Source organism: Hyperolius riggenbachi, chromosome 8 (assembly GCF_040937935.1).
Source record: "Hyperolius riggenbachi isolate aHypRig1 chromosome 8, aHypRig1.pri, whole genome shotgun sequence".
Lineage (NCBI taxonomy): Eukaryota > Metazoa > Chordata > Amphibia > Anura > Hyperoliidae > Hyperolius > Hyperolius riggenbachi.
Genome location: NC_090653.1, coordinates 54,367,210 through 54,393,419, shown reverse-complemented (window position 1 = coordinate 54,393,419; position 26,210 = coordinate 54,367,210). Strand labels below are relative to the sequence as shown.

At 45.6% G+C, this 26,210-nt stretch overlaps 2 protein-coding genes across 3 annotated transcripts in view; both read left to right on the top strand.

The window, feature by feature from the left end:
* Positions 1-26,210, top strand: part of LOC137528824 (oocyte zinc finger protein XlCOF6.1-like) — a 93,090-nt gene that overhangs the window by 26,978 nt on the left and 39,902 nt on the right. The window contains exon 2 of one of the 2 annotated variants that reach the window (XM_068250445.1): positions 16,872-18,255. The exons of the other annotated variant lie outside the window; for it this stretch is intronic. Coding sequence (XP_068106546.1) covers positions 16,996-17,796 — 801 coding nt within the window. The 5' untranslated portion in view covers positions 16,872-16,995 and the 3' untranslated portion in view covers positions 17,797-18,255. Of the gene's footprint in view, positions 1-16,871; positions 18,256-26,210 lie in introns of those variants that run through there. 2 annotated transcript variants of the gene reach the window in all.
* Positions 1,004-4,466, top strand: LOC137527303 (zinc finger protein 184-like). Its single transcript, XM_068247811.1, has 3 exons — positions 1,004-1,375; positions 3,687-3,811; positions 3,896-4,466. The coding sequence occupies exons 1-3, from the start codon at positions 1,004-1,006 to the stop codon at positions 4,464-4,466; spliced, it is 1,068 nt and encodes a 355-aa protein (XP_068103912.1).

Sequence of the window (26,210 nt, the reverse complement as noted above, 5' to 3'; positions counted from 1 at the left end):
CTTACTCCTGAAGGCATGCGCTGGAAGATGGAGTGAGCTGGGTGAGAGGGGTCAGAGGCAATTTTGGTTGCTCTCTTTCTACACCTGCTAGCGTAAAGTTCCTGCAGGGAAGGTAAGCCACAGCCAATAATCCTTTCCGCTGATCGGATGATGCGCTGCAGCCTCCCCTTTTCTAATGCTGAGCAGGAGCCGAACCATACAGTTATGGATGATGTTATGGTGGATTCGATGATTGCAGTGTAGAACTGCACCATTAGATTTTGAGGTAGGCCAAACTTTTTCAGCTGCCGCAGATGGTACATTCTCTGTTGTGATTTCTTGACAATAGTGGCGGTGTTGTTGTCCCATTTTAAGTCGTTTGAGATCGTGGACCCAAGAAACTTGAATGACTCTACTTGGGTTATTGTGGATCCATTTATGGTTAAGGGGAGGTGCTGGGGGGGGGAGATCTCCTAAAGTCTATTATCATCTCCATGGTTTTGAGAGCATTTAGTTCCAAGTTGTTGCTGCTGCACCAGGAGGAAAGCTGTCCCACCACATGCCTGTATGCAGACTCATCCCCGTTTTGAATGAGACCAACAACTGTTGTGTCGTCTGCAAACTTCAGAACCTTAACAGATGGATCTGTGGAGATGCAGTCATTGGTGTAAAGTGAGTACAGCAGTGGGGAAAGCACACAGCCCTGGGGTGCACCAGTACTGACTGTCAGTGAGCTTGATGTGAGTTTACCAAGTCTAACACGCTGTCTTCTGTCGGTTAAGAAGTCGGTTATCCATTTGCAGAGGGATTCAGGTATGTGTAGCTGGGAGAGCTTGCTGTGCAGCAGTGATGGAATTATGGTATTAAATGCAGAGCTGAAATCTATAAATAAAATCCTGGTGTAGGTTCCTGGGATATCTAAATGCTGTAGTACATAATGCATACACATGTTCACGGCATCGTCTGCGGATCTGTTAGGCCTGTAGGCAAATTGCAAAGGACATTGGTGTGGCTTATGTGTGGCATGTGTTCAGAGTGTGGGAAAGGTTTTCTTTTAATGAGCAGTCTTGAATCCCACCATGCGACTCACACAGGCGTCAAGCCATACGCCTGTCCTGAATGTAGAGCCAGTTTTTCATTCTTGGCATCCTTAAAGACTCATCAACGGCTTCACAAAGGGGATAAGCCACACCAATGTCCTGAGTGCTTCAAAAGCTTTAGTCTCAAGTTTCTTCTAGACCGACACGTGAGGATTCACACCGGAGAAAAACCCTTTGAGTGCGAAACATGTGGGAAGAGGTTCAACAGGAAGAGGGGTCTAGCCTCGCACCAAAGAAAAGTTCACGACGGAAATAAATGTCCAGCTAAACCGGAATCTTCTGGAGAGGAGTCTGATGTAACTGATAACTCAGATGACTGGTGAAGGGAAGTCCGCCCCTAGAGCCCTGCTACCATTACAATAAATAACATGGAAGCATGTATAAAATAAACTCTGTGAAGCCTCATCTCTGGTTGCTGAGACCTTCATAACCAGGCTCCCATCCGCGGACGTGTGCGAGCGCACTGACGGCCTGTGGTAACAGTGGTCTACAAAAATAGACAAAGGTGTATCAATATTACCGACATGTAACACTTTTTTGTACCGTCCGTACACTATGTACGTGCATTGTTATGGTAATTCTTATCGTGCTGTTGGTGCACTGAACGTTACTATTTTCAGTACAGGCTGGTAACATTGCTACACAATGGGCAATGTTACCGGCCTTTTGTGCATCAACCTCCTTGTCTGTAATGATGCAAACACATGCACAATTGAGGTTACCTGCATGGGGCGCAATCCCTCAGGCGATAGTTTTGGGACGAGTTCTGTACTGGCGATGTGTTCTGATGTATTTTACCATTTATATCAGTGGGAATATTAGAGAAAATACCTACCCTGCTCTCTGTTTCATTCTTTACTGCTCAGCCTGCTTGTTATCAGCCCTGATAAAATCCCCGACTGAGCATTGTCTGGCTTCATTCTAGCTGAGGCTGTCTTTTCTGATGTCTTTTCAAGCCCAAGCCTGCCCCCTTCTGGCTCTGCTATAATGACTCAGCTATAATGATTCCTGAGCAAAGCCATACTGAATGCTCAGTCTGGGATTTTATCAGGGCTGATAACAAGCAGGCTGAGCAGTGAAGAATGAAACAGAGAGCAGGGTAGGCATTTTCTCTAATGTTCCCACTGATATAAATGGTAAAATACATGAGGGTGCTTCATCTCTGGTACAAAAACCCCTCTGAGGTATGAAAAACATACCTCAGAGGGGTCTGCAGCAGCTCCTGCATGAAACTCACTCAGGCACTGGTTTACCACCCTGTTCTGTGGCTTTCCGTCCCAAGCCTGACTCGGGATTATCGCTAAGGAGGTTAAAACATACATGTCAAACTCCAGCCCGCGGGACAAATCTGGCCCTCAGAGCCATTAAATTTTGCCCTCAAGTGGTTTCCCCACTTTGCATTATTTACGACCCACTCTAGATTACCAGGGAAGCTATATTGGAGATGAAGCCCTAGATCACCCGGGAAACCATATGGGGGAGGGAGGGAGAAAGCACTAAACACCAGGGAACTGTATAGAGGAGGCCTTCTGGGAACTTTATAAGGTAGGAAGGTGGCCAGTAGACATGGAGGTTGCCCCAAGACAGTGTACAATAATGGCCCATTTATTTTTTTTTATTTTGACACCCCTGCTTTAAAGGGTGCCTAAAGTGACATGAGATAGACATGTGTATGTACAGTGCCTTGCACACAAGTAAATATGCTGTGATGCTTTTCTTTCCTGCCTCTCTACTGCCAGACAGCTGATAAGGAATTACAGCCATAAAACACTTTTCTCTAGGAAGCCCAGTTCTCTGCAAGGAGAGGATAGATAAAAAAAGGTCAATAGTTCATATATTTGAGCACTCTGAGACACAGACTGTTACATTCAGCTGAGGAAACACAATAAATCTGCTTTCTTTTAAAGGAACGTAAAGTCTTTTTTAGGAGGAACATAAAGTGAATAACGTATGCCACTTTAAATTACCTGGGGCTTCTTCCAGCTCCAGTGTTCTCCCCAGGCTCTTTTAGCTGGGTGCTCCACCCGGCTAGTTTTGGTGAGCACCCGGCTGTCATCGGCTCACCTCCTCCTATGCTGTAAGCATAATTGCTCATAGAAGCACCGTCCCTGCATTTTCTCCTTTCGCCCCACCCGGCTACTTTTTCATGCCACCCGGCTACTATTTCATGCCACCCAGCTGGAAAAAAATTCTGGGGAGAACACTGCAGCTCGCTGAACTCAATACAAACCCTGAACTGCAGTAAACTGCAGCATGCTACCCATAAATTTAGCCGCTCCGCAGCTAAACGCGACCGGAAAGACGCGTCAATAGAAGCTGTTCCATTGATTGACATTGAATGTAGTTTGAGTGGGGTGCGGCAATTGCACCACGTGTAGTGGAAACGGGCTCTAAAGAACAGGAGTCTGAACTGGTGTTTTTGACTATGTAAATTATCATTGGCAAGAAGGGTTTCTACTGTTACAAAAGTTCATTTTTTTTTTTTTTCCATGGACTCAAATAACTTACCCTACAAGTACTATTATTCTGTGCTGTTCTCAAGCTCCACCAGATACTGGGAAGGCTAATTCAAGTTTCCATTCAGTTGTTTAGGTCAATTTGCCTCAGAAGGGGTCAGACAACAGCTCCAGTTACGAGCCATTCAAGGGTGAAACTAGCAACAAGACTTTGACCAAAGCAGAAGATCCTCCCCAAACTGTTGAGGGTAAGAAGATGAAGCTGAAGAAGAACCGGTACGCATGTCAATTGTGTGAAAAGAGTTTCAAACAGCGGTGCCATTACCTATGACACAGAAAACTGCATTCTGGGGAATTTAGCTACAAATGTACTGAGTGTGACAAGCCCATTAGAGACTATGCGGAATTGGAAAGGCACAAGAGTGTTCATACTGGAGAACGACCATTTCCATGTTCGGAGTGTGGGAAAAGCTTTCTAATGAAGAGCTACCTCGAGCTACACAAGAAGACGCACACAGCAGACTGGCCTTTCATGTGTTCAGAGTGTGGGAAAGGTTTTCTTTTAAAGAGCCATCTTAAATCCCACCATGCGACTCACACAGGCGTCAGGCCATACGCCTGTCCTGAATGTAGAGCCAGTTTTTCATTCTTGGCATGCTTAAAGAGGCATCAACTGCTTCACAAAGGGGATAAGCCACACCAATGTCCCGAGTGCTTCAAAAGCTTTAGTCGCAAGTCGCATCTAGACCAACACGTGAGGATTCACACCGGAGAAAAATCCTTTGAGTGCGAGTCATGTGGGAAGAGGTTCACCAGGAAGTGGGGTCTAGCCTCGCACCAAAGAAAAGTTCATGACCGAAATAAATGTCCAGCTGAACCGGAATCTTCTGCAGAGAAGTCTGATGTAACTGATAACTCTGATGACTGGTGAAGGGAAGTCCACCCCTAGAGCCCTGCTACCATTATAATAAATAACATGGAAGCATGTATAAAATGAACTCTGTTGTGCTAAATAAGTTTCCCCCCTTCTTATAAATTGTTGGACTTCATCTTGTTCATAATATGTTTAGGCAGGTGAGGAGCCAGAGCCATAGGAGAAGGAACGGAGCCGCCAGAAATCAACTCATTTCGGGTATTGGCCGCAGTGAGACTGCCAGAACCTGAAGTGGCCAGACCTTGGGTTCTGGTCGTAACACATAGGAGAGTTAGGTGTTGGCATGGGTTATACGTCTCACCCCTGTGCATTATAAAATGGCCTGCGATGAGTATACTTTCCATTTGATGGGAGGTAAACGTATGTTTAAATTCTCGCATGTTTCAGATATGGGTTCTCTGAATAAGAAACATGCAATCTATTGTACCTCTTGAGATTTCATAAATATCCTATATAGCTTAAAGAAAACCTGTAATGACAAAAATTTCCCCCGGGGGGTATTGACCTCGGTAGGAGGAAGCCTACGAATGCTATTGAGGCTTCCCTCGTCCTGTGTCCAACGGTGGTTTCTCTCTGGCCCTCCGAATGGCAGGAATGTAAATATTTACCTTCCCGGCTCCAGCGCAGGCGCAGTGTCGGCTCTCCGCTCGGGGATAGGCGAAAATAGCCGATCGCTGTCGGCTCGCTTTATTTCACAGGCGCAAGTCGCCTGCGCAGTAGAGTGGACCCCAAAGAGATCAGCTATTTCCGCCTATCTCCGTGCGGAGAGCCACAACAGCGCCCCCGCTGGAGCCAGGAAAGGTAAATAAATGTAGCTTGTCAGGCTTGTCGAGCCTGGATTGTCAGAGACTTCCGGGGATGGAACCTGGATTGCCTGCAGCTACAGCGGAGGGGGAAGCCTCATTTGGACCCTAAGGCTTCCCTCTACCGAGGTGAGTACCCCCAGGGGAACTTTTTTTTGTTACAGGTTCTCTTTAAAGGAAACCTAAAGCGACATGTGAAATTATGAGCTAGACATGTGTATGTACAGTGCCTTGCACACAAGTAAATATGCTCTGATGCTTTTCTTCTTTCTCTGCCTGACTCCTGCCAGACAACTGATAAGGAATTACAGCCATAAAACACTTTGCTGTAGGAAGCCCAGTTCTCTGCCAGGAGAGGATAGATAAAAAAAGTTCAATAGTTCACCTATTTGAGCACTCTGATGCTGGGAAAACACCATGAGATTTTTTTTTTTTTTTGGCAGATGGTTCGATAATTTCCGACGGGTTCGATCTTATTTTCAATCGTTTTTCTGATCGATTTCTTATAGAAGTGAATGGAAATCGATTAGAAAAACGCTCAGACGGTAAATCTGCAGAAAAATCTCATTGTGTATTCCCAGCATTAGACACTGAGACTGGCGGTTCAGCTGAGACAAAACAATAAATATGCCTTTATTTATTTATTTATTTATTTTAAACAGAACATAAAACTATGGGATAGCTAAAAGTCATTTTTAGGAGTAGGAGGATAGATGCAATTGTTTATATCTTCACTTTTCACTTAAGTCAAACTTTTTAAAGGGCACCTTAAGTGACTAACCTGCCAGTTTAACTTAGCCTGGGGCTTCTCCCAGCTCCCTGTAGTCATTCTGGCCCCATGCCGTCATTCCGCGATGCTCCATTCAGGTGCTTTGCAGTATGCTGCACACCTCCTTCATTGCGCGCCCGAGGCCGGGAGTGTTTAGCACTTGTGCAGTAAGCAGCTGCGTGAAGCACTACCGGGCAATGGGAGCGCGATTGAGGGGGGGGGGGGGGCACTCCCATGAGCAGTGTCCCACCACTGGCCAAGTCAGCTAGACTTCTGAAGGGGGCAGTGATTGAACGGAGCAGTGCGGAGATGACAGCGAGGGACCAGGAGGAATTCAGGGGGCTGGAGGAAGCCCCAGGTAAGTTAAACTGGCCAGGAACATGATACCGCAAATGGACTGTATATCCCAGCCCCCCATACTGTCCCTTACATCCTCCACACCCCCTATGGACTATATACCCCAACCCCTTATATCCTTCCCTTATTCCCACAACCAGTCCCCTCCCCCCCCCCCCCCCCCCCTTCATGTTAATGCTTTGATTTGCTTTGGCAATGCTAAATGTATTTGGTCCTGCCAATACAGCTTTTTTGGATTTTGGATTTTTATTTCACTTTAGGTTCCATGTTTTGGTATAATAGTCCAGATAAATGTTCCCTTCCTGTGTTTCTTCTCCCGTGTGGTGTTCCACTGCTATCAGTATTTACATCTGCAATGTAATTTTTTTTTTCTTTTAAATAAAAAAAATAAAAAAATATATATAAAAATAAAACTGCTTGTTAAAAAAATGAATTATAAATCCTATTCTTTTTAAACTCCCAATCCCATGACCCATTATGGAGTTTTTGTTTAGTACATGTTATTCCAAACATTTTAAAGGGAACCCGAGGTGAGTGGGATATGGAGGCTGACATATGTATTCCCTTGTAAACAATGCCAGTTGCCTGGCAGTCCTGTTGCTCTTTTGGCATAGTGTCTAAGTCAAAACCCTGAAACAAGCATATTAGCCATTCAGTGAAACCTGAGTCAGCTGAGTTAGAGCACCTGATCTGCTGCATGCTTGTTCAGGGTCTGTGGCTAAAATGATCAGAGACACAGGATTGGTAGGACTGCCAGGCAACTGGTATTTTTTAAAAGGAAATAAATACAAGTAGTCCCCAACTTACGAACGACCCGCCGATACGAACGGCATGGATTCAGTGTTTCCGTGGGAACAAGTAAAAAAAAAATTCAAATTGGACTTGTAGTTTTTGAGAAAATTGATTTTAAAAAATTCAAAGAAAAAAATGTTTTTTTAAACTAGTATAAGCAGGTACTGAGGGCATATGTGACACAGAGGGGACACTGGAGGCACAGAGGAGGTACAGGGGACAAAGATGGCACAGTGTTCCGACTTAAAGAGGAACTGTCGCGAAAATCTTAACATTTAAAACGCATACAAATAAGAAGTACATTTCTCCCAGAGTAAAATGAGCCCTAAATTACTTCTCTCCTATGTTGCTGTCACTTACAGTAAGTAGTAGAAATCTGACATTACCGACAGATTTTGGGCTAGTCCATCTCTTAATGGGGCCATTCACTAAGTGCTTTTAAAAATAAAGAAAACCCTGAGAACCCCCCTATGACAGTGATGGCTAACCTTGGCACTCCATCTGTGACAAAACTACAAATCCCATCATGCCTCTGCCTCCCTTAGTTATGCTTAGAGCTGTCAGAGTATTGCAATGCCTCGTGGGACTTGTAGTTCCACCACAGATGGAGTCCCAAGGTTAGCCATCACTGCCCTATGAGAAGATGGGCTAGCCCAAAATCTGTCAGATTTCTACTACTTACTGTAAGTGACAGCAACATAGGAGGAAAGTAATGTATGGCTCATTTTACTCGGGGAGAAATGTACTTTATTTGTATGTGTTTTAAATTTTTAAGATTTTCGTGACAGTTCCTCTTTAAGAACAGATTCAGGTTAAGAATGAACCTACAGTCCGTATCTTGTTCGTTAACCGGGGACTACCTGTATGGCAGCCTCCATATCCCTCTCACCTCGGGGTTCCCTTTAAGCCTGCTTAAAGCACACCTAAAGTGAGAGGACTGAGGTTGATTGTTTTTGTTGTTTCTTCTTTGTAACTTGCTAAAAATCAATAAAATTGTATTTTAAAAAAAAAGTGAGAGGGCTATGGAGGCTGACATGTTTATTTCATTTTAAACAATACGGATTTCCTGCCTTTCCTGCTGATCCTCTGCCTCTAATGCTTTTAGCCATAGACTCCCTAAACGAGCATGACTGAAGTGTGGCTGGATTTGCCGGATGCTTGTTTCAGGTGTGTGATTCAGACATTACCGATGCGACAAATATCAACATGACTGCCGGAACCCTGGTGTATAAAAGGAATTAAAATTGCAACGCGATAATCGACCAATCATGAAAATAGCAACTATATATACTTTGCAGCGCTGGGGAAGATGTATAAATAAAAAATACCTCAAATGAACTGAACATCTTGTGGTGGAAATGGGCGAGAATGGCAATCGCAGCATATTTGTGAGCGGTATTTGCAGTGGAAAAGGTCCTATAGGCAGTCACTCTTCTGCAGTTATTGGTTGGACACTCTAGTGGACCCCTGGTCTGGTTAGTGGTTCACCTGCAGATGCAGCTGGAGACCACTTACAAAAATGACACGCACACACAGTGGACCAGATTTATCAAAGCATTACTGACAGTTTTTTTCTTCTTAAAGAGAACCCGAGGCGTGTGTGTGTGCAGGGCTGTGGAGTCGGAGGAGGAGTCTGAGTCGGGGCAATTTTGGGCACCCGGAGTTGGAATCGGAGTCGATGATTTCATAAACTGAGGAGTCGGATGATTTTTGTACAAAATCCACAGACTAGAGTATTAGACTATAGAGTCGGAGTCGAGGAGTCAGAGCCATTTTGGGTACCCGAAGTTGGAGTCGTAGTTTCATAAACTGAAGAGTTGGAGTCGGAAGAGTTTTGTACCGACTCCACAGCCGTGTGTGTGTTCAGATGGGACACAGAGGCATGTTCTGTCATGACTTGCCTCTGTGTCTCCCCACCGCCACTGTCTGCGCCCCCCCCCCCCCCGTACTCACCGCCATGCTATAGCCCTCACGAAATTAGCGCCAATATTTGTCGCTATCTCAAAGGGTAAATGGGAGAAGTATTTCCTGAACACTGCTGTGAGAGAATCAATCTCTCCTTCCAGCATCCTGACCAATAGGTAACGAAAGTGGGCCAGTGTGGCTCACAGGAGCGGAGGTTTTGGCGGCTACCTGATCCACACAGCCCCACAGATCAGGTAGCATATTTTTATTTATTTTACATTATGGGCCTACCTCAGACTCTCTTTAAACAGTTCTAACCAGCAGAGGGACTGTTCTGCATGATCATCAAAAAAAACCTTCTCAAATCCTACGTAATTGAGGCAGTTTAGCATGAATTTCTAGAACTGCACTACAGTTAGGGCCTGTTTCCACTTGAGCCGAACGCGCCTGGGAGACGCGCGGCGGCACTTCTGGGTATGCAGGTACGCAGACGAATCCCATTAGCCGTACCATGCCATGCACGGCTATGGGATGCGCAGCCTCCCGCACCATTTCGGATGGCAATGTCGGCTGAATTGCTAGCGCAAGCGATTCGGCTGGCGCCGCCATTGTACCCTATGGCAGAGTTTCCCCGCGCGATTTGCCTGTGGGGGAACTCTGCGGATTTGGCGCGGAAACGGGCCCTTAAGAAAAGTGCAAATTAAGAAGTGCCTAATAGCACTTATACAGATTGTGCAGGCTAGGCATAATTTGTGAAGGGTTCCTCCCCCCTCCAGAATTCCTCACTCAGAGCCTGCTGATATCAATACAGCAGATGATGTATTGGTTACCTCAGAAATTTCCCTCACACACTGCACTGTCTGAGGGGGACATTTATCTAGAGTGAGCAGGGTTTTGTTTCATTTCAAAAGCACTTAGTAAATGGCAGTTGCCCTGTCCAACTGCCAAAAAAGTGTACGGTGAGCTGGACAGCATTTTTTTTTTATAAATCCTTTTCAAGGAATGTGTTTTATAAAGAATAAAAGCCGCCTTGCTTAGAATCCCCCACGAACAGCTGGGCTAGTTCAAAACCCATCAGTTCTGTCTGATTTCTAGTACTTACTGTAGGTGACGGCAACACAGGAGAAAAGTGACGTATGACTCATTTTACTCTGGAAGAAACACACCCATTTATATATGTTTACTTGTACTTAAAATTTTACAATTTTTCACAATGGAGGGCCTTAAAGGAGAAAACTGTCGGTAATGCTTTGATAAATCTGGCCCACAGTATCCAGGGGGCCAGGTGCTACTTGTGAGTAGAAAAATTCAAAATAACAAGTTCCTGTTATTGCTTTGCGGTTAGGCATGTTTCTTTACAGATAAAGACTGACAGTTACAGTCTGCAGCTAGGGCCTGAGCCCACCAATGAGGTTGTGTCTGCTTCTGTCTGCTATTCAAAATCTGTAACATTGTTGTGTAACTGAAAAGCGGACACAACTGTGCCAGGGGGTTGTGACATTTAGGCTGTAATATGCGAGTTTCACTGCAAGCTAAAATACTAAAGGAAACTTACACGTAGTTAGAAACGAAGTTTCAAGTAACTAGCAAATACAAAATGGATGAGGGGAGACAAAATGGAGGCTTTTTCTCCCTTCAAGGCTAAGTACACAGTGGGGCATTGTGGAGCAAATTGATAGAGGCATTTCAGTTGCATGATGCGACGTCAAAGGTGGCCCATTTTTCCGGTCAATTTTACACCAATTTGATTTGGCAGTTGGATGGAGTGACCGACATCTGCTAAGTACTTTTGAAAATCATGGAAACCCCCCCATTTGAGAAGATGGGCTACTCCAAAACCTGTTGGTAATGTCAGATTTCTACTACCTACTGTAAGTGACAGCAAGATAGGAGAAAAGTAATTTATGGCTCTTTTTACTCTGGAAGAAATATACTTCTTATTTGAATATGTTTACATGTATTTTAAATTTTACGATTTTCATGTTCCTTTTAAGAGTGCATCTGATGCAATGCGATTCGAGGGACTCTGGTATCCTAACTCGCTGCATGCAGTGCATTACAGCATAGCGTGCGCATTAACAGCTGCAGTAATGCATACCTTTCATGGACTGTGTGTGGCGCAATGCTCGCATGATGTGCTGTGTGGCTTTCCCCTCCGTTGCGTTGCTGTTACAGGGAACACTCTGCACCTAGCCTAACTCCTGGAAAAGATAAAAAAAAGTTGCAACACTTTGGCCTTCATTCACGTGGTGACATAAATCTGCAATATAGCCGAAACGAATGAAGAGTACCGCACATTGCGCAATTACTGCGATTCGCGGTACATGGGTAATGCCAATGTTGTTGTAACACGTGTTAGCATAGCAATGCTCGTGTTACCCATGCACTGTGGGTCATGCTAACTGCGCAATGTACAGTACTTTACTGACATTAGTACTGGGAATATTCCTCATGCTGGGTGTACTTTTTTTTTTTTTTTTGTACCTCGGATGTTGAGGGCTGGTTCAGATGGACGTTTGGAGGCGTCGCGTTCGTGGGCTTTCAGCAGCATTCGTGTTGCGTTTGGATGCGGTTGCATTTTTTCTTCCCCTAGGGGGACATTAGCCGTCACGGTTAACCGCCCCTGGAAGCTACATGTAGCTTCCAGGGGCTCCTTGAACGCCAGGGAAAAATCGGGACCCGAACGCCGTGTTCGTGTAAACGCGCTTGAAAGCTTGGTACAAACGCTCCCATTCACTTTAATGGAAGCATTTAACACCAAGCCCTGAACGCTGGCTGTAAACGCTCTGCAAGCGTCCGTCTGAACCAGCCCTAACTTTAAAGAAAACCCGAGGTGGGTTTGTGAAATCTATTAGGGCTCGTTTCCACCATAGCGAATCCGCATGCGGCGCCGACATGCAGATTCGCTTGGTACATTGAAGTGGCCGGGGCTGTTTCCATATGTGCGGCGTGCGGGAGCGATTTGGCGGCGGGCCAAATCTGCACGACGGGACCCACAGAATTCGCCTGCGTCGGGAATCCATGCGAATCGCCGCTAATGTATTTAATAGGAAAAACGCATGCGTTTTTACATGCGTTTTTACCCGCGATTCGCGTGCGATTTCGCACCTTTTTCAATGTTATTTTGCCCTGGCAGAGTCATGGTTAATTTCGCATGGCACCCTACCATGCGAAATCGCGGGTAAAAACGCATGCGGAAACGTATCCGCATGCGTTTTTACAAGCGTCGGGATGCCGGCGAAATCGCGTCGCAACAGTGGAAACGGGCCCTCAGGACACAGAGGCATATTCTGTATACAATGAGCAGCCTCTGTGTCCTTCTATAGTGTGTCTCCTGCCCCCCCCCCCCTGCTGTCCCCATTATGAAAAGCGCCAGGCTAGCAACACGCAGATTGTCGCTAGCCTGTTATTTAACTCCGCCCTGCTGCTCACCGCTGCTCCCCTGCCTCCTATATAGCGCGGCTTTCCGCCTGTGTCTCTTCCCTCCTCATGGAGGTTACGGAGGCGGGGAGGAAAGGGACTCAAATATTTGACACTCTTGATAAATGTCCCCCAATGTGATTTACAAGAAATGGGGTGACTTACAGTAAATGGAAAGCATGCTATTCTGTGGTTAAGCAGTTTCCTATATCGGCTGAATGCTCAGAATGTATGGTGAGCTATTTCAAGAAAAGCGTGCCTATTTTGCACAACTTATGCCTTATGGTTACATGATCCTCTGGACATCTGCAGAAGACAGTTAAAAACAAAAATCCCCTTTCTAACTCCAACCCCAAAGAGAAAATAACACACGTAATAGAAGTAGAGTAAAACCTTGGATTCAGAGTAAGTTGGTTTAAGAGCGCTTTGATATACAAGAAAACATTTTTGTGAAATTTTAACTTGATATACAAGCAAAAAACCTTAACCACCTGAGCTAGCCTGAGTCTGCCCCACTAAAACTAATAGGTTATCCAGCTGTATAAGATCATAGCTAGCACTAGGATAGCTAGTACATGTGGTCGGCACCGCACCAATTGCCTCCGATCCCCCCCGATCAGCCTGCTTATACTTTACCCAGCCAGCAATCGCCACAGCCTCCCCTGACAGCTCCGGTCTTCTCAATGGGGAGGATCGTCCATTGAGAAGCCTGGAGCTGTGCGGGGAAGGCTGCGGCGATCGCTGGAGCCTGGCTGGGTAAAGTATAAGCGGACTGATCGGGGGGAATCGGAGGCAATTGGTGCGGTGCCGACTACATGTACTAGCTAGCCTAGTGCTAGCTATGATCTTATACAGCTGGATAACCTATTAGTTTTAGAGGGGGAGACTCCTGAGGCCAGTAAAACCTCTTGCGCGGCATGCCCTACACAGTGTCAAGGTGCCCACTAATGGTCCAACCTTTTTCATCCAATCTTACCATTTCTATGTAATATAAGGGAATTGCCTAAATGATCCATTCAGTATAGTCACTCAGTTTACCCTTCTACTACATAGATTTGGTAAGATTGGATGAAAGATTGGATCATTAGTGGCCACCTTCAGGCATACCGCTAAGGAGGTTAATCTGAGTGTAGAGACTGTGCAAAGTCACATTTCCATGAAAAGTAACTGTTACTGGACAAGTTCCTTGTTAACCTCTTTAGGACCACAGGCTTTACCCCCCCCAAATACCAGGCTATTTTTTGTAAAATGGGCCACTGCAGCTTTCAGGCCAAGCTGCAGGGCAGGGTCGCACAACACAGCACACAAGTGATTTCCCCCCCCCCCCCCCTCCCTTTCTCCCCACCAACAGAGCTCTCTGCTGATGGGGGTCTGATCGCTCCCCCAATGTTGTGTTTTGTTTTTTTTAATAAATATTTGTTTTATTTTTGAATAAAAATGTGTCTTTTTTTTTTTTAATGTATATTTTATGTACTCCCCCGCTAGCAAATCCCCGTGATCAGCTGTCATAGGCTTCAGCCTATGACAGCCGATCACCGCCGAGACTCAGGAGGGGACAGCCGTGTCACATGGCTGTCCCCAGTACAGTGCTGCTGTAGATCAGATCGCAGCGCTGTACACGGTATTTAGACGGTGATTTCGCCGTCTAACAGTCTCCAATCGGCGATCACCGCTGGGAGACTACCAAGCAGGAGATGCGCGCAATCTCCTGCAAACTGAAGCCCCAGGACTTTACACCAATCGGCGTTAGGCGGTCCCGGGGCTGCCGCCGCAGCCACGCCTATCGGCATGACGTGGTCGGGAAGCGGTTAAAGGCTGGGGCAAGCCAACAGAGGGCAATGATTTTGTTAGTTATAGTGAAAATCTTGTTTATGTTTTTATTTTATACTATTTTACTATAACTGTTTTTGGATTGTAGAACAAATCAGTCGCATCTCCATTAATCCTTATAGGGACATTTGCTTTGACATAAGAGTACTTTGGATTACAAGCATGTTTCCGGAACAGGTTATACTTGCAAACCAAGGTTCCATTCTATTCTTACCTAAACGAAAAATGAATAAGTGGGATGGAGGTTATTAACAACATGGATACCAGTGTATACACCGACGCTTACAGTCACCACTAGGGATCCTGAAGAGTATGGTCCTCATCTCATGGAAAACTGGTGCTGAAACAGAACTGGTATTAGTCATGTATGGGGCTACAGCCAATTAAATCGAGAGGTATATGGAGGCAGCCATATTTATTTCCTTTTAATCAATACCAGTTTCCCTGCTATCCTGCTGATCCTCTGCCTCTAATTCTTTTAACCATAGACCCTGAACAAGCATGCTGCAGATCAGGTGTTTCGCACATTGTCAGATCTAACTGCAATAGATACATGCTTTTTCTGGTGTGATTCAGATTCTACTGCAGCCAAATAGACCAGCAAGACTGCCAGGCAACTGGTATTGTTTAACCTCTTGACGACCAGCTAACGCCGATTGGCGTAAACTGGTCGTCTGCGGTTTACCATGGAAACGGCCGCTCTATCGAGCGGCCTTTCCATGTCAGTTCACGGAGGGTGTCTCCGTGAACAGCCGGAGAGCTGCCGATCACGGCTCGCCGGCAAAATGTAAACACGCAGGGAAGAAATCCCCGCTGTTTACATCATACGGCGCTCATCATAAGGCAGATCGGCGATCCCCGGCCTCTGATTGGCCGGGGATCGCCGGCATATGATAGGCTGAAGCCTATCCTACAATGCGCAGGACGGATATCCGTCCTGCGCCGCTCACAGGGGGAGGGAGAGGGACGGAGCGTCGAGAACATAGCGGAGGGGGGCTTTGAAGAGCCCCCCCCACAAAGCGCAGCAAGCCGGCGGCGATCAGACCCCCCCAGCAGGACATCCCCCTAGTGGGGAAAAAAGGAGGTAAGTCTGATCGCCCTGGCTCTATCCCGATCTGTGCTGCGGGCTGGAGAGCCCACGCAGCACAGATCATAGGAAAATCCACTGGTCGTCAAGTGGTTAAAAGGTAAAAAAAAAAAAAATATATATGGCAGCCTCCATATTCTTCTCACTTCAGTTGTCCTTTAAAGCACACCTGAAGGGAGACAGATATGAAGGCTGTCATATTTATTTCCTTTTAACCAATAGAAAATGCCTAGATGTCCTGCTGATTCTCTGCCTTTAGTAGTTATAGCCATAGACCCTGAACAGATTAGGTGCTCTGGCTCAAGTCTAACTGGATTAGCCACATGCTTGTTTCAGGGTTGTGATTCAGACACTAGTGATGCCAGGAGATTAACAGAACGCCAGGCAACTGGTATTTTTTTTTTTTTTTAAAGGAATTAAACATGGCAGCCTCCATATCCCTCCCACATCAGGAGTGGTTTAACTTTTAGTGCCGAGATGATAATTGAGATGCTATTTTTTTCTGTCTTGATGAAAACTTCTGTTACAATTTACCTAGACTAGGGATGCTCTCATGAGTAAATTCGAGTGCCTAACCTAAGCACTCTAATTCGTGATTTAAATAAGCATTAATTACTGCAGGGGTGTGGCGGGGACATAAGGGGTTATTTACCTGTAAATCCACGTCCTCCCTGCGCTCCAAATAGCTTGCACGCATCCTATTCAAGCCGGAAGGAGGAAGTGCTGGTTAGGGAGGCTTGCAACGCGTCCAATAGGATGCATGCAAGCTATTTGGAGCGCAGGCAGGATGTGGATTTACGGGTAAATAACCCATTATATCCTCACCGCACAGCTGCAGTAATTAATGCTCATTTAAAGAGACTCTGTAACAAAAATTTCAGCCTTATTTCTTCTATCCTATAAGTTCCTATACCTGTTCAAATGTGGTCTGGCTTACTGCAGCCTTTCCTAGTTGCACAGTGGCTGTGTTATCTCTGTTATATAATCTAATCTTCTCTCTTCTGTCGGGCTCAGGCCGGAATGTGCTGTCTGCTGTTATTGGCAGAAGCTATACACACCCTCTCCACAGCCTATCACAAGCTTGTAACAGCCATGTCTTTTGTTTTGTAAACACTGTCTAAAACTAGCAATTACAAGCCAGGATTGCAGCAGGGAGTGGCAGAAACAGCACAGAGGGGCCCAGGATAACATAATGAATAGAAAGGTATGCATTTTATTGTAAGAATTTTAGAGTACAGATTCTCTTTAAATCCCGAATTCGAGTGATTAGGCATTCGAATTTACTCGTGAGAGCATCCCTAACCTAGACTAACTTTTTTGATCACATGAATGTCATTGTCAATAATGCCTGATGTAATAATAATAATTCCTGATGTTAGAAAGTAATTATTGCCATGTTACAAAGTCTACAACAGTTTTTTTTTTTTTTTTTTTTATAGACACAAATTACATATCTTCGAGGTATCAATTCTGTGCTGTTCAAAAGCTCGACCAGGGATCAGGAAGGTTCATGAAAGATTCCATTTAGAAGGTGGCTCAGCTAAGACACTGAAGAATTAGCAAATGAACATGAAACGGATTAGTAAAAAGACAGAGAGGTTAGACGACATCTACCATTATGAACCATCCAAAGATGATGACACTAGCAACCAGACTCCGAATGAAGCAGAAGATCCTCTCCAGGCTGCTGAGGGTGAGACGATGAAGAAACCTTACTCGTGTCAATTGTGTGAGAAGACTTTCAAGCTGAGGCACCATTACCTGAGACATCGAAAAATGCATTCCGGGGAACCCATGTTCAAATGTACGGTGTGTGACGAATGGTTGAGCGATGAAAAGGAATTGGAAAGGCACAAGAGAGTTCATACTGAAGAACGACCTTTTCCATGTTCAGAGTGTGGAAGAAGATTTCAAAAGCCGAGTTACCTCAAACTACATATGAAGATGCACACGACGGATTGGCCTTTCACGTGTTCAGAGTGTGGGAAAGGTTTTCTTTATGAGGGCCTCCTTAGATTCCACCAGAGGACTCACTCAAGTGTGGAGCCCTACATTTGTACTGAATGTAATTCAAGTTTTTCTTCAGGGGCATCCTTAAAGAGGCATCAACAAACTCACCCAGGGTACAAGCCACACCAATGTCCCGAGTGTTCAAAAACCTTTAGTCGGAAGACCAATCTAGATAGACACTTGAACATTCACTCTGGAGAAAAACCCTTTGAGTGTGAAACATGTGGGAAGAAGTTCAACAGGAAGTGGGGTCTAGACTCGCACCAAAAAAGAGTTCATGAAGGAAATAATGGTCCACCTGGGCCTGAGTCTGCAGTGGATTCTGATGTAACCGATAACTCGGATGATTGGTGAAGAGAAGTCCTTCCCAAAAACCCAGCTGTACATCGGGACCATTATAGTGAATAAAATCCCTATTTGTCGTACAGGAGAGAACTTCGGGTTATACTAAATAAATGTCCCACCCCTCTAACCTTTTTTTTTTTTTTTTTTTTTTTTTTTTTATAATATGATTTATCTTGCGTGTAATATGCTTGGAAAGAAATGCTGATTGGATAGCAGCATTTCTGTTTCTGAAACCAGTGTGTCCAAGAGAAGGTGTTCAAAGCTGACCTGAACTCTTGCATAGCACACTATGAAAAGTCTGTTTCACGCATACGGTAGTTGCTTGCTGAAGAAATGTAATGCTGAGTGTTCTGTGTTTGTTTAGCTAGATCAAAGTATCTAATTGTCATCAGCAGCTATGAATAGACTGCAGGTGAGCTCTGCCAAAGCAGCTCTTTGTACAGTAAACACTGAGGCTTAAAGAGACTCTGAAGTCTCAAAAAAACCAAGTTTTTACTAAAATAACTTGATAAGCACTAATGCCCTACCTAAAACTCTGCATCCCTGCGGCTGAAATCACTATTAAACCCCCCGAAATCCCTGGGGGAGATTTATGCGACTTTTCCTGTAGAGGCAGAGCTTTAGCCTTGTTTCTCTGAGAGGGGCGGGGAGAGGCGGCGATTAGCGCTGATTGACGAGAATGGAGGCAGAGCTACAGCCCGAAACTCTGCCTCCCCAGCAGCAAAATCCACGACCAAGAAAGTCGTTGATTTTTGCACTGGGATTTGGGGGGTTTAATAACTATTTCAGCCGCGGGGATGCAGCATTTTAGGAAGGGCATTAGTGTTTATCAAGTTATTTTAGTAAAAACTTGATTTTTTTTTTTCTTTGAGACTTCAGAGTCTCTTTAACGTGTACCTGAGACGAGAAGCATCTCAGGTTCCATACTTAACTGGGGCTTCCCTAAACTCTATTGAGGCTGCTCATCCCTCGCCGTCTATCTGCGTGGCTCCTGTCCCCCATGATTTGGCCTGAAAGCTTGGCCAAGCTGCGCTTTGTCTCGCATGTGCGGCTCAGCCGCAAACTCGCACCTGTTGCACTCCCAACTGCAGGAGTGCGGCTAAGCCGCACTGTGAACTGTGACTCAGACAAGCGTTTGGCCCATCCAGCAGGGAACAGGAGCCACCTGGGGAGATGGAAAGGGACAAGTGGCCTCAATGGGGCTTAAGGAAGCCCCAGGTAAGTATGGAACTTGAGATGCTTCTCGTCTCAGGTTCTCTTTAACCCTTTCAGTGCTCCCTGGAAAGCGATAGCAAGTTAACATATTTGGGAGGTTTTTTTTGTAGGAATTCCACAAATTGTAATGAAGATATTTTCTTCCATAAAGTTATCATGTTGTGGCAATTTTTTTTTAATGCTAATAGGAAGTTCTGAATTTAGATCCACTAAAAGAAAAATGTTTTTGAAAATCAAAAATGTATTTATCTTATTTGTACTGGAATTCCTGATCCAATGACCCTTTGTGGGGTTTTCGTTTACAACCTGTTATTCCAGATGACAAGACGTTCCTGAGCTAGAAATGATTAACAAGATGCTGATAATCATGAGATGACGCAATGTTGAGGTTTCTCGAGGGGTTTTTGTTTTGTGATTTCTGTGCGTTGTCCGTTTTTGCTAAGCATTTTATAAGCACTTTGGCAGAGCGATTATTTCAATCACCTCCTGACGTCAATCAGGAAGTGATTAATTTGTCCCCGAAAATGAATGAAATGAATAAATACTATGTATTGTTAATTACGCAAACGCAATTGCTGCACAAAGCGATTTTGTGAGTGTTTTGCGTTTCTCCTATACCATCTATTGAGGCAAAATCGCCTCAAAAATGGTCCATGCAGCGTTTATCTGAGAGGAAAGTGAACAGAACGCCGCAATGAGAACTATCTCATTGGAAATACTGGTGTAAGTGCTTTCAGGGCGATTTTGAAAAATTGCCTGTGCTTAAAATCTCCCAAAAACGCCTCTGTGAACGAACCCTATCAGATTATTGCTCGGACATACATCTTAACAGCCAAATGAATTTATCTCCTTTTCTTCCCACCAACAGCTTTCTGTTGGTGGATCAGATTGCTGCTGCGAGGTCTTTTTTTTTTTTTTTAAATCAATTTTATTGTATTTTTTTTAAAATAAAAAACGCTATTTTTTTTATTTACCTCCCTTCCCTCGAGATCCAATCACTTCAATCACCTGTAATAGGCATCAGCCTATGAGAGGGTTTAGATTGCGTGCCACTCCTGGGGACAGCTGAGTGACAGAGCTGTCCCCCATACAGGGCTGCATTCGATCGCAGCACTGTACAAAAGAAAATAACAGTTTTTTTTATTTTTCAAACAGCCTGCCAGCTCCGATCGCGGCTGGCAGGCTCAGTGTGGATGCACGCGCGTTCCTTGCTACATGACCTGACGCCAATCCTACCGCCGATCGGATTCGATTTTACAAATTTATGCAGCTTGAAAATGTGCCAATCAAAATGGTCAGGTATTCGATTTGTCCAAAACCAAGCTACAAACATTTGCATAAATTTTAAATTATTAGCATCTCTAGTAGGGAATACCAGAGAGCAGAAGTGATAAGGCAAACACGAAGTGGATACTTTAAAGCAAACCTTACCAAATGAGGAGAAAGGCTCTGGGTCCTATAGAGCCTTCCTTTTCTTCTTGCGGTCCTATAGTTCCAGCACTGTCTCCTCCATTCAAATCTACAGGGGCTTGAGTGCTCCTGAAGACGTCCGAAGCTTCCTTCAGCAGCAGAGGAGCAGTCTCTGACCCATTGGTCGGATACTGCTACCGGGGTAGTCAGCGCTGGAATGAGGTGACCAGAGAGAATGGGAAGACTCTGCAGTGTTCCCCAACCCTGTCCTCGAGGCCCACCAACAGTGCATGTTTTGTGGAAATCCACAGAGGTAGATAATCAGCTCTGCTGAGACACTAATTACCCCACCTGTGCATGTTTTTGGTTTTCTGCAAAACATGCACTGAGGACTGGGTTGGGGAACTCTGCTGTACAGTATAGGACCCAGAACCTTCCCCCTCCTTGGATAAGTATCTGTTTTTATATTTTAATTTGGTTTCAGGTTCACTTTAAATAATGAACACATACAGGCACATCTTATCTCCCAGATTACAGATTTTTATCAACTGTGCTGGTGGTCACTGTAGTAAATGAGCAGTGATATTTCATTCCATGTTAAGAAGGTGCCTGAACTCAGTAAAAAATGTGAGGTGGCAATGCATACTGGCTTCTTCAGTATCTCCAAAAGCTCCGTGGCCTCTCATCTTTGCGGGTTTCTCCTTTGTATTCCCTCACGTTCAATGTTTCAACTGGACCCATTTGGGGTGCATGCTTCGTCCATTTTGTGCACCATAATGCTATGGAACGGCTGTGCACAGCAGCCATGGTCGAGAGTGTTCAGAGCAGGTGCTATTTGGAAACCTTCGTAACCACACATGCCTTGGACGCTCCTGGCCAAGCTCCTGCACCTTGCTGTGGAAGAGCAAGAATGAAAGTTCAGGTGTGCTTTAACGAGCTCTAGCCTCTTAAGAACCAGAGACTCTTCTCCCCCCCCCCCCAAAAAAAAGGCAGGACAGCTTGCGCTCGGTCAGTCGCATGGAGCCGCCGCTTGGCACAAAAAGTCAAGCCTCTTCAGCTCCAAACTGCAGCTGAGCTGTCGACAGGCCCTTGTGGGGGTGTCAGCGGAGGAAGCTTTCTTATTATCCAGAGGCTTCTCTGTTCCTAGGTAAATACCTATTTGGAGCACTTTTTTCACTCCAGGTTTTCTTCAGGCCCCTTTTACACTTGTCGCGACTCATTTTGTGGTACTCTTCTCTGCTGCAGCTTATCGCAGTGTTTGCAGCTTGATGCAATGGAAGTACTCCAGGAGCCGCAGAACTAATATTTTTACAGTGCTTTTCTCCTGTTGGACTCAAAGCACTCGAGCTCGAGCCACTAAGGGCGCGCTCAAGGGGCCACCCTGCACTGTTAGGAAGTCTTGCCAAGGACTAAATAGATACTGACCCTAGCCAGGATTTGAACCCTGGTCTCCCATGTCAAAGGCAGAGACCTTAACCAGTACACTATCCAGCCACTGCCACAAGCAGCAGTGCAGTAACCTGCGACTCCCAGAAGTAGATGCATACCTAAGTAATGGGAACCTTCTGATTGGTCCAGAGGCTTCCTGGTACCCCCACCCTCTTCAATCTTGCACAGGGTACTTCTTAAAGAGAATCTGTACTGTCCGATTTGTACAATAAAAAACATACCAATTGAGTCACTGTGATCCTCTGGATCCCTCTGCCGTTTCCGCCGCTCCCCGCCGCAATCCTGGCTTCTAACTTTTAATCGCCAGTTTTAGGCAGTGTTTACTAGCAGAAAGCATGGCAGCTAACCAGGAAGTGATGTGTGTGTGTGTGTATATATGTATATATATATATATATATATATATATATATATGTGTATATATATATATGTATATATATATATATATATATATATATATATATATATATATATAATGTTACAGTATACTACAAGTTTTTATTACAAAGTGAATTATCTGCACTCCTGTCAGGGATTCACACAGTTTCTCAGCATGACAAGCTGAAATTGAGAGCAGAGACCTGTCTGTGAGGGATAAACAAAGCACACACACAGAGGCTGGAGGGGGCGTGCAGAGGGCATGCATAACTTCTCCCTATCGCAGCAGAGACAGTGCATTCCTCTCTGTGTCGAAAAAGCCTGACAAAGGAAAGAAGATAAGATATATTACAGAGACAGTGCAACTAGAAAAGGCTGCAGTAAGCCAGACCACATTAAAACAGGTATAGGAATTTATAGGATAGAAGAAATAAGGCTGAACATTTTGTTACAGAGTCTAACATATCCAACCATGGCTTGTTGCATGTGTTCTCGTGGCCGTGCTCCGCTCTTTCATTCTACCCAGAAATAAGCATTCACTTTTCTGAAATTGGGTGGTGGTATTTAGATAAAACAATCATCATGTTGTTACACTGTTTAGTATTAAATGAAAACATTGTATATATTTGCTGGTCTAATGGCAGTGCCTCGGAATTACCCAGCGAAATCATTGGAGAGACAGACCGTTTGTTTGGTTTTGCTAATGTATTATTATTATTATTATTTATTGTATTTATAAAGCGCCAACATATTACGCAGCGCTGGACAATAAATATATACAATGATACAAGGATGACATACATAGGGTTATACACATAGAACAAAGTTATACATACAAATTGTACAAAATACATGATCATGCAATATGGGCTGGTTAGGTAGGCCCAGTAATACAAGTACAGGCTGTCATAGGACAGGAGCACATGAACCTGTAGATTACACTAGGGAGTGGAGGACCCTGCCAGAGGCTTACAATCTAAAGGGAGGGGTGGAAACACTAGGGGGGCTGTTAAATATTCCTTAAAGAGTTACTGTGTGGTAGGAGGTGGGTAGGCCATCATAAAGAGGTGGGTTTTGAGGGCTTGTTTGAATGTGTTGAAAGAGGGAGCAAGTCTGATGGGTGGTGGAAGGGCATTCCAGAGGGTGGGGGCAGCTCTTGAGAAATCCTGCAGGCGGGCATGGGAGTGTGAAATGCGCGGGGTGGTGAGGCGAAGGTCGTTGGAGGAATGGAGGGGGCGACCTGGTGTATACTTGTGAACAAGCTCCGAGATGTAGGTAGGGCATGTTTTGTGCACAGATTTATACGCCAGGCATAGAATCTTGAAACTTATCCTGAGACGGATAGGGAGCCAGTGCAGGGATTCACAAAGGGGAGATGTGGATGCAGAGCGGTGCGAAGAATGGATGAGTCTTGCAGCCGCGTTCATCACTGATTGAAGGGGGGCAGTGCGTTTCAGGGGGAGGCCAGAAAGGAGTGAGTTACAGTAATCAAGGCGGGAGATGATGAGGGCATGGATGAGCAGTTTGGTCGTATCCGGGGTTAAGAATGGGCGGATCTTGGAGATATTACGGAGGTGGAAATTGCAGGCTCTTGTGATGTTTTGGATGTGTGGGATGAAGGAGAGGTCAGAGTCCAAGGTGACACCCAGGCAGCGGGCCTGGGAGGTAGGGAGAATGGTTGTGTTGTCGATTGTGAGATGGAAACCTGGGATGGGTGCAGCAGCATGGGGTGGAAAGATCAGGAGCTCAGTTTTGTCTAGGTTAAGCTTTAGGAACCTAGCTGACATCCAGGAGGAAATTGCTGCGAGACACGAGGAGACCTTGTTTATGGTGGTGGCTGAGAGATCGGGGGTATGGAGGTAAATCTGAGTGTCATCTGCATAAAGGTGGTAATTGAAGCCCAGGGAGGAGATAAGCTTGCCAATTGAGGAAGTGTATATGGAGAAAAGAAGGGGGCCTAGAACAGAGCCCTGGGGGACCCCAACTGAAAGGGGGGCAGGAGTTGAGGAGGAGCCATTGAAGGAAGTGGTGAAGGAGCGATTGGATAGGTAGGAGGAGATCCAGGCCAAGGCAAGCCCATGGATGCCCATGGACTGTAGTGATTGGAGGAGGAGGGAGTGGTCAACAGTGTCAAATGCTGCAGAGAGGTCAAGGAGGAGCAGGATGGAATAACTGCCTTTGGCCTTGGCAAGGGTAAGGTCGTTGACCACCTTGGCGAGGGCTGTTTCAGTTGAGTGTGCAGGTCGGAATCCAGACTGTAGGGGGTCAAGTAGGGTATTGGTGTTGATGTATTGGGTAATGCGCTGGTGGACTAGGCGTTCGAGGAGTTTAGAAGCATAGGGAAGGAGGGAGATTGGGCGGTAGTTTGAGGGTAGGGATGGGTCGAGTGAGGGTTTTTTCAGCAGGGGAAGCACAGTGGCCTGTTTGAATGCTTTGGGGAAGATGCCTGTGGAAAGGGAGAGATTGAACAAGGAGGTGAGGACTGGGGCCAGGTCAGGGAAGTGGGGACGAAGAGTATTCGCAGGTACCGGATCACAGGGAGAGGATGTGGGGGGGAAGCCACTAGCAGCAGGCTGACTTCATCAATGGTGGCAGGAGCAAAAGAGGCGAGGGGTGGATGAGACAAGGGAGCCGCTGGGAGGGAAGGCAAGGGGACAACCTGAGACGCATTGGTAAGGGAGGGATGGAGGAGGGAAATTTCATTGCGTATTGTTGCAATTTTAGTGGTGAAGTGGTTGGCAAGGTCATTGGCTGAGAGGGAGGAGCTGGGAGGGGGAGGAGTGGGGTTGAGGAGGAAATTGAAGGTAGCAAAAAGCTGTCGAGGGTTGGAAGCTTGGGTTACAATCAGTGCTGCAAAGTACCTTTGTTTAGCCTCAGAGAGGGCAGTGTGGAAGAGTAACAGTTTGGCCTTGTAATCTAGGAAGTCAGCATTGAGATGTGATTTCCTCCATTTCCGTTCGGCTGCTCGAGTTTCTTTCCTGAGGTTACGTGTGTGGGTGTTGTGCCAGGGTTGGGGGGCTTGATAGGGCGGAAGATTGAGGGGGCAGCTTGATCTAAAGCAGATGAGAGGGCAAGGTTATATTGTGCAGCCGCTTCATTGGGGCATGTTAGGGTGGGTAGGTGGGAGGAGAGGGAGAGAAGGGGACTTGCTAGGACATTTGGGCTGAGATTACGTAGGTCTCTCTGCCATCGACCAGGCTGAGGGGTGGGGAGAGAAGTTGTTGGTGGGGAGATAGTGAAGGTGAGGAGGTGATGGTCAGAGATAGGGAAAGGTGCGATGTCCAGGTTGCTGAGGGAGGTGGACTTTGAGAATATGAGGTCAAGAGTATGACCAGCGCGGTAGGTAATGTATACAGCATGATCAAAAGCACCTCAATAATTTATTATTATTTCTTATTGTATTTATAAAGCACCAACATGTTATGCAACACTACACAAATAGAAATATGGGGTTGACTTACAAGGAGCTCAAAACAAGAAACAAGATCATGCAAAGGGGTTGAGTGCCTTTGATACCAATAGTTCAAATCCGTTCTAGTCCGTGAGTATGGTGCCCCACAATGAAGCTTCATGATCAACCTGGAAATACTAGGGGGCAGGGCCCTGCCAAAGGCTTGCAGTCTAAAGGGTGGGGGGTAAGGACACATTAGGTGCATCTGTTGAGAAGGTGCTCAGCAGAATGTATTAGGGTGCTGATGCCCCGGAGGAGGAGGGATAGGTGAGCAGCTCGTTTGAAGGTGTTACAGGAGGGGGCTAGCCTGATGGATGTTGGAAGCGCATTCCAGAGAATGTGACAACCCTAGAGAATTCATGCAGTTGCACATGGGAGTAAGGAGTGTACGGTGTGGACAGGTGCAATTTGTTGGAGGAGTGGAGGGGTTGAGCAGGTATGTGCCTGTGGACGAGGTCAGAGATGTAGGTCGGGCAGGTCAAGTACACATATTTGTAGACCAATGGACCTTCTCCATTGAAC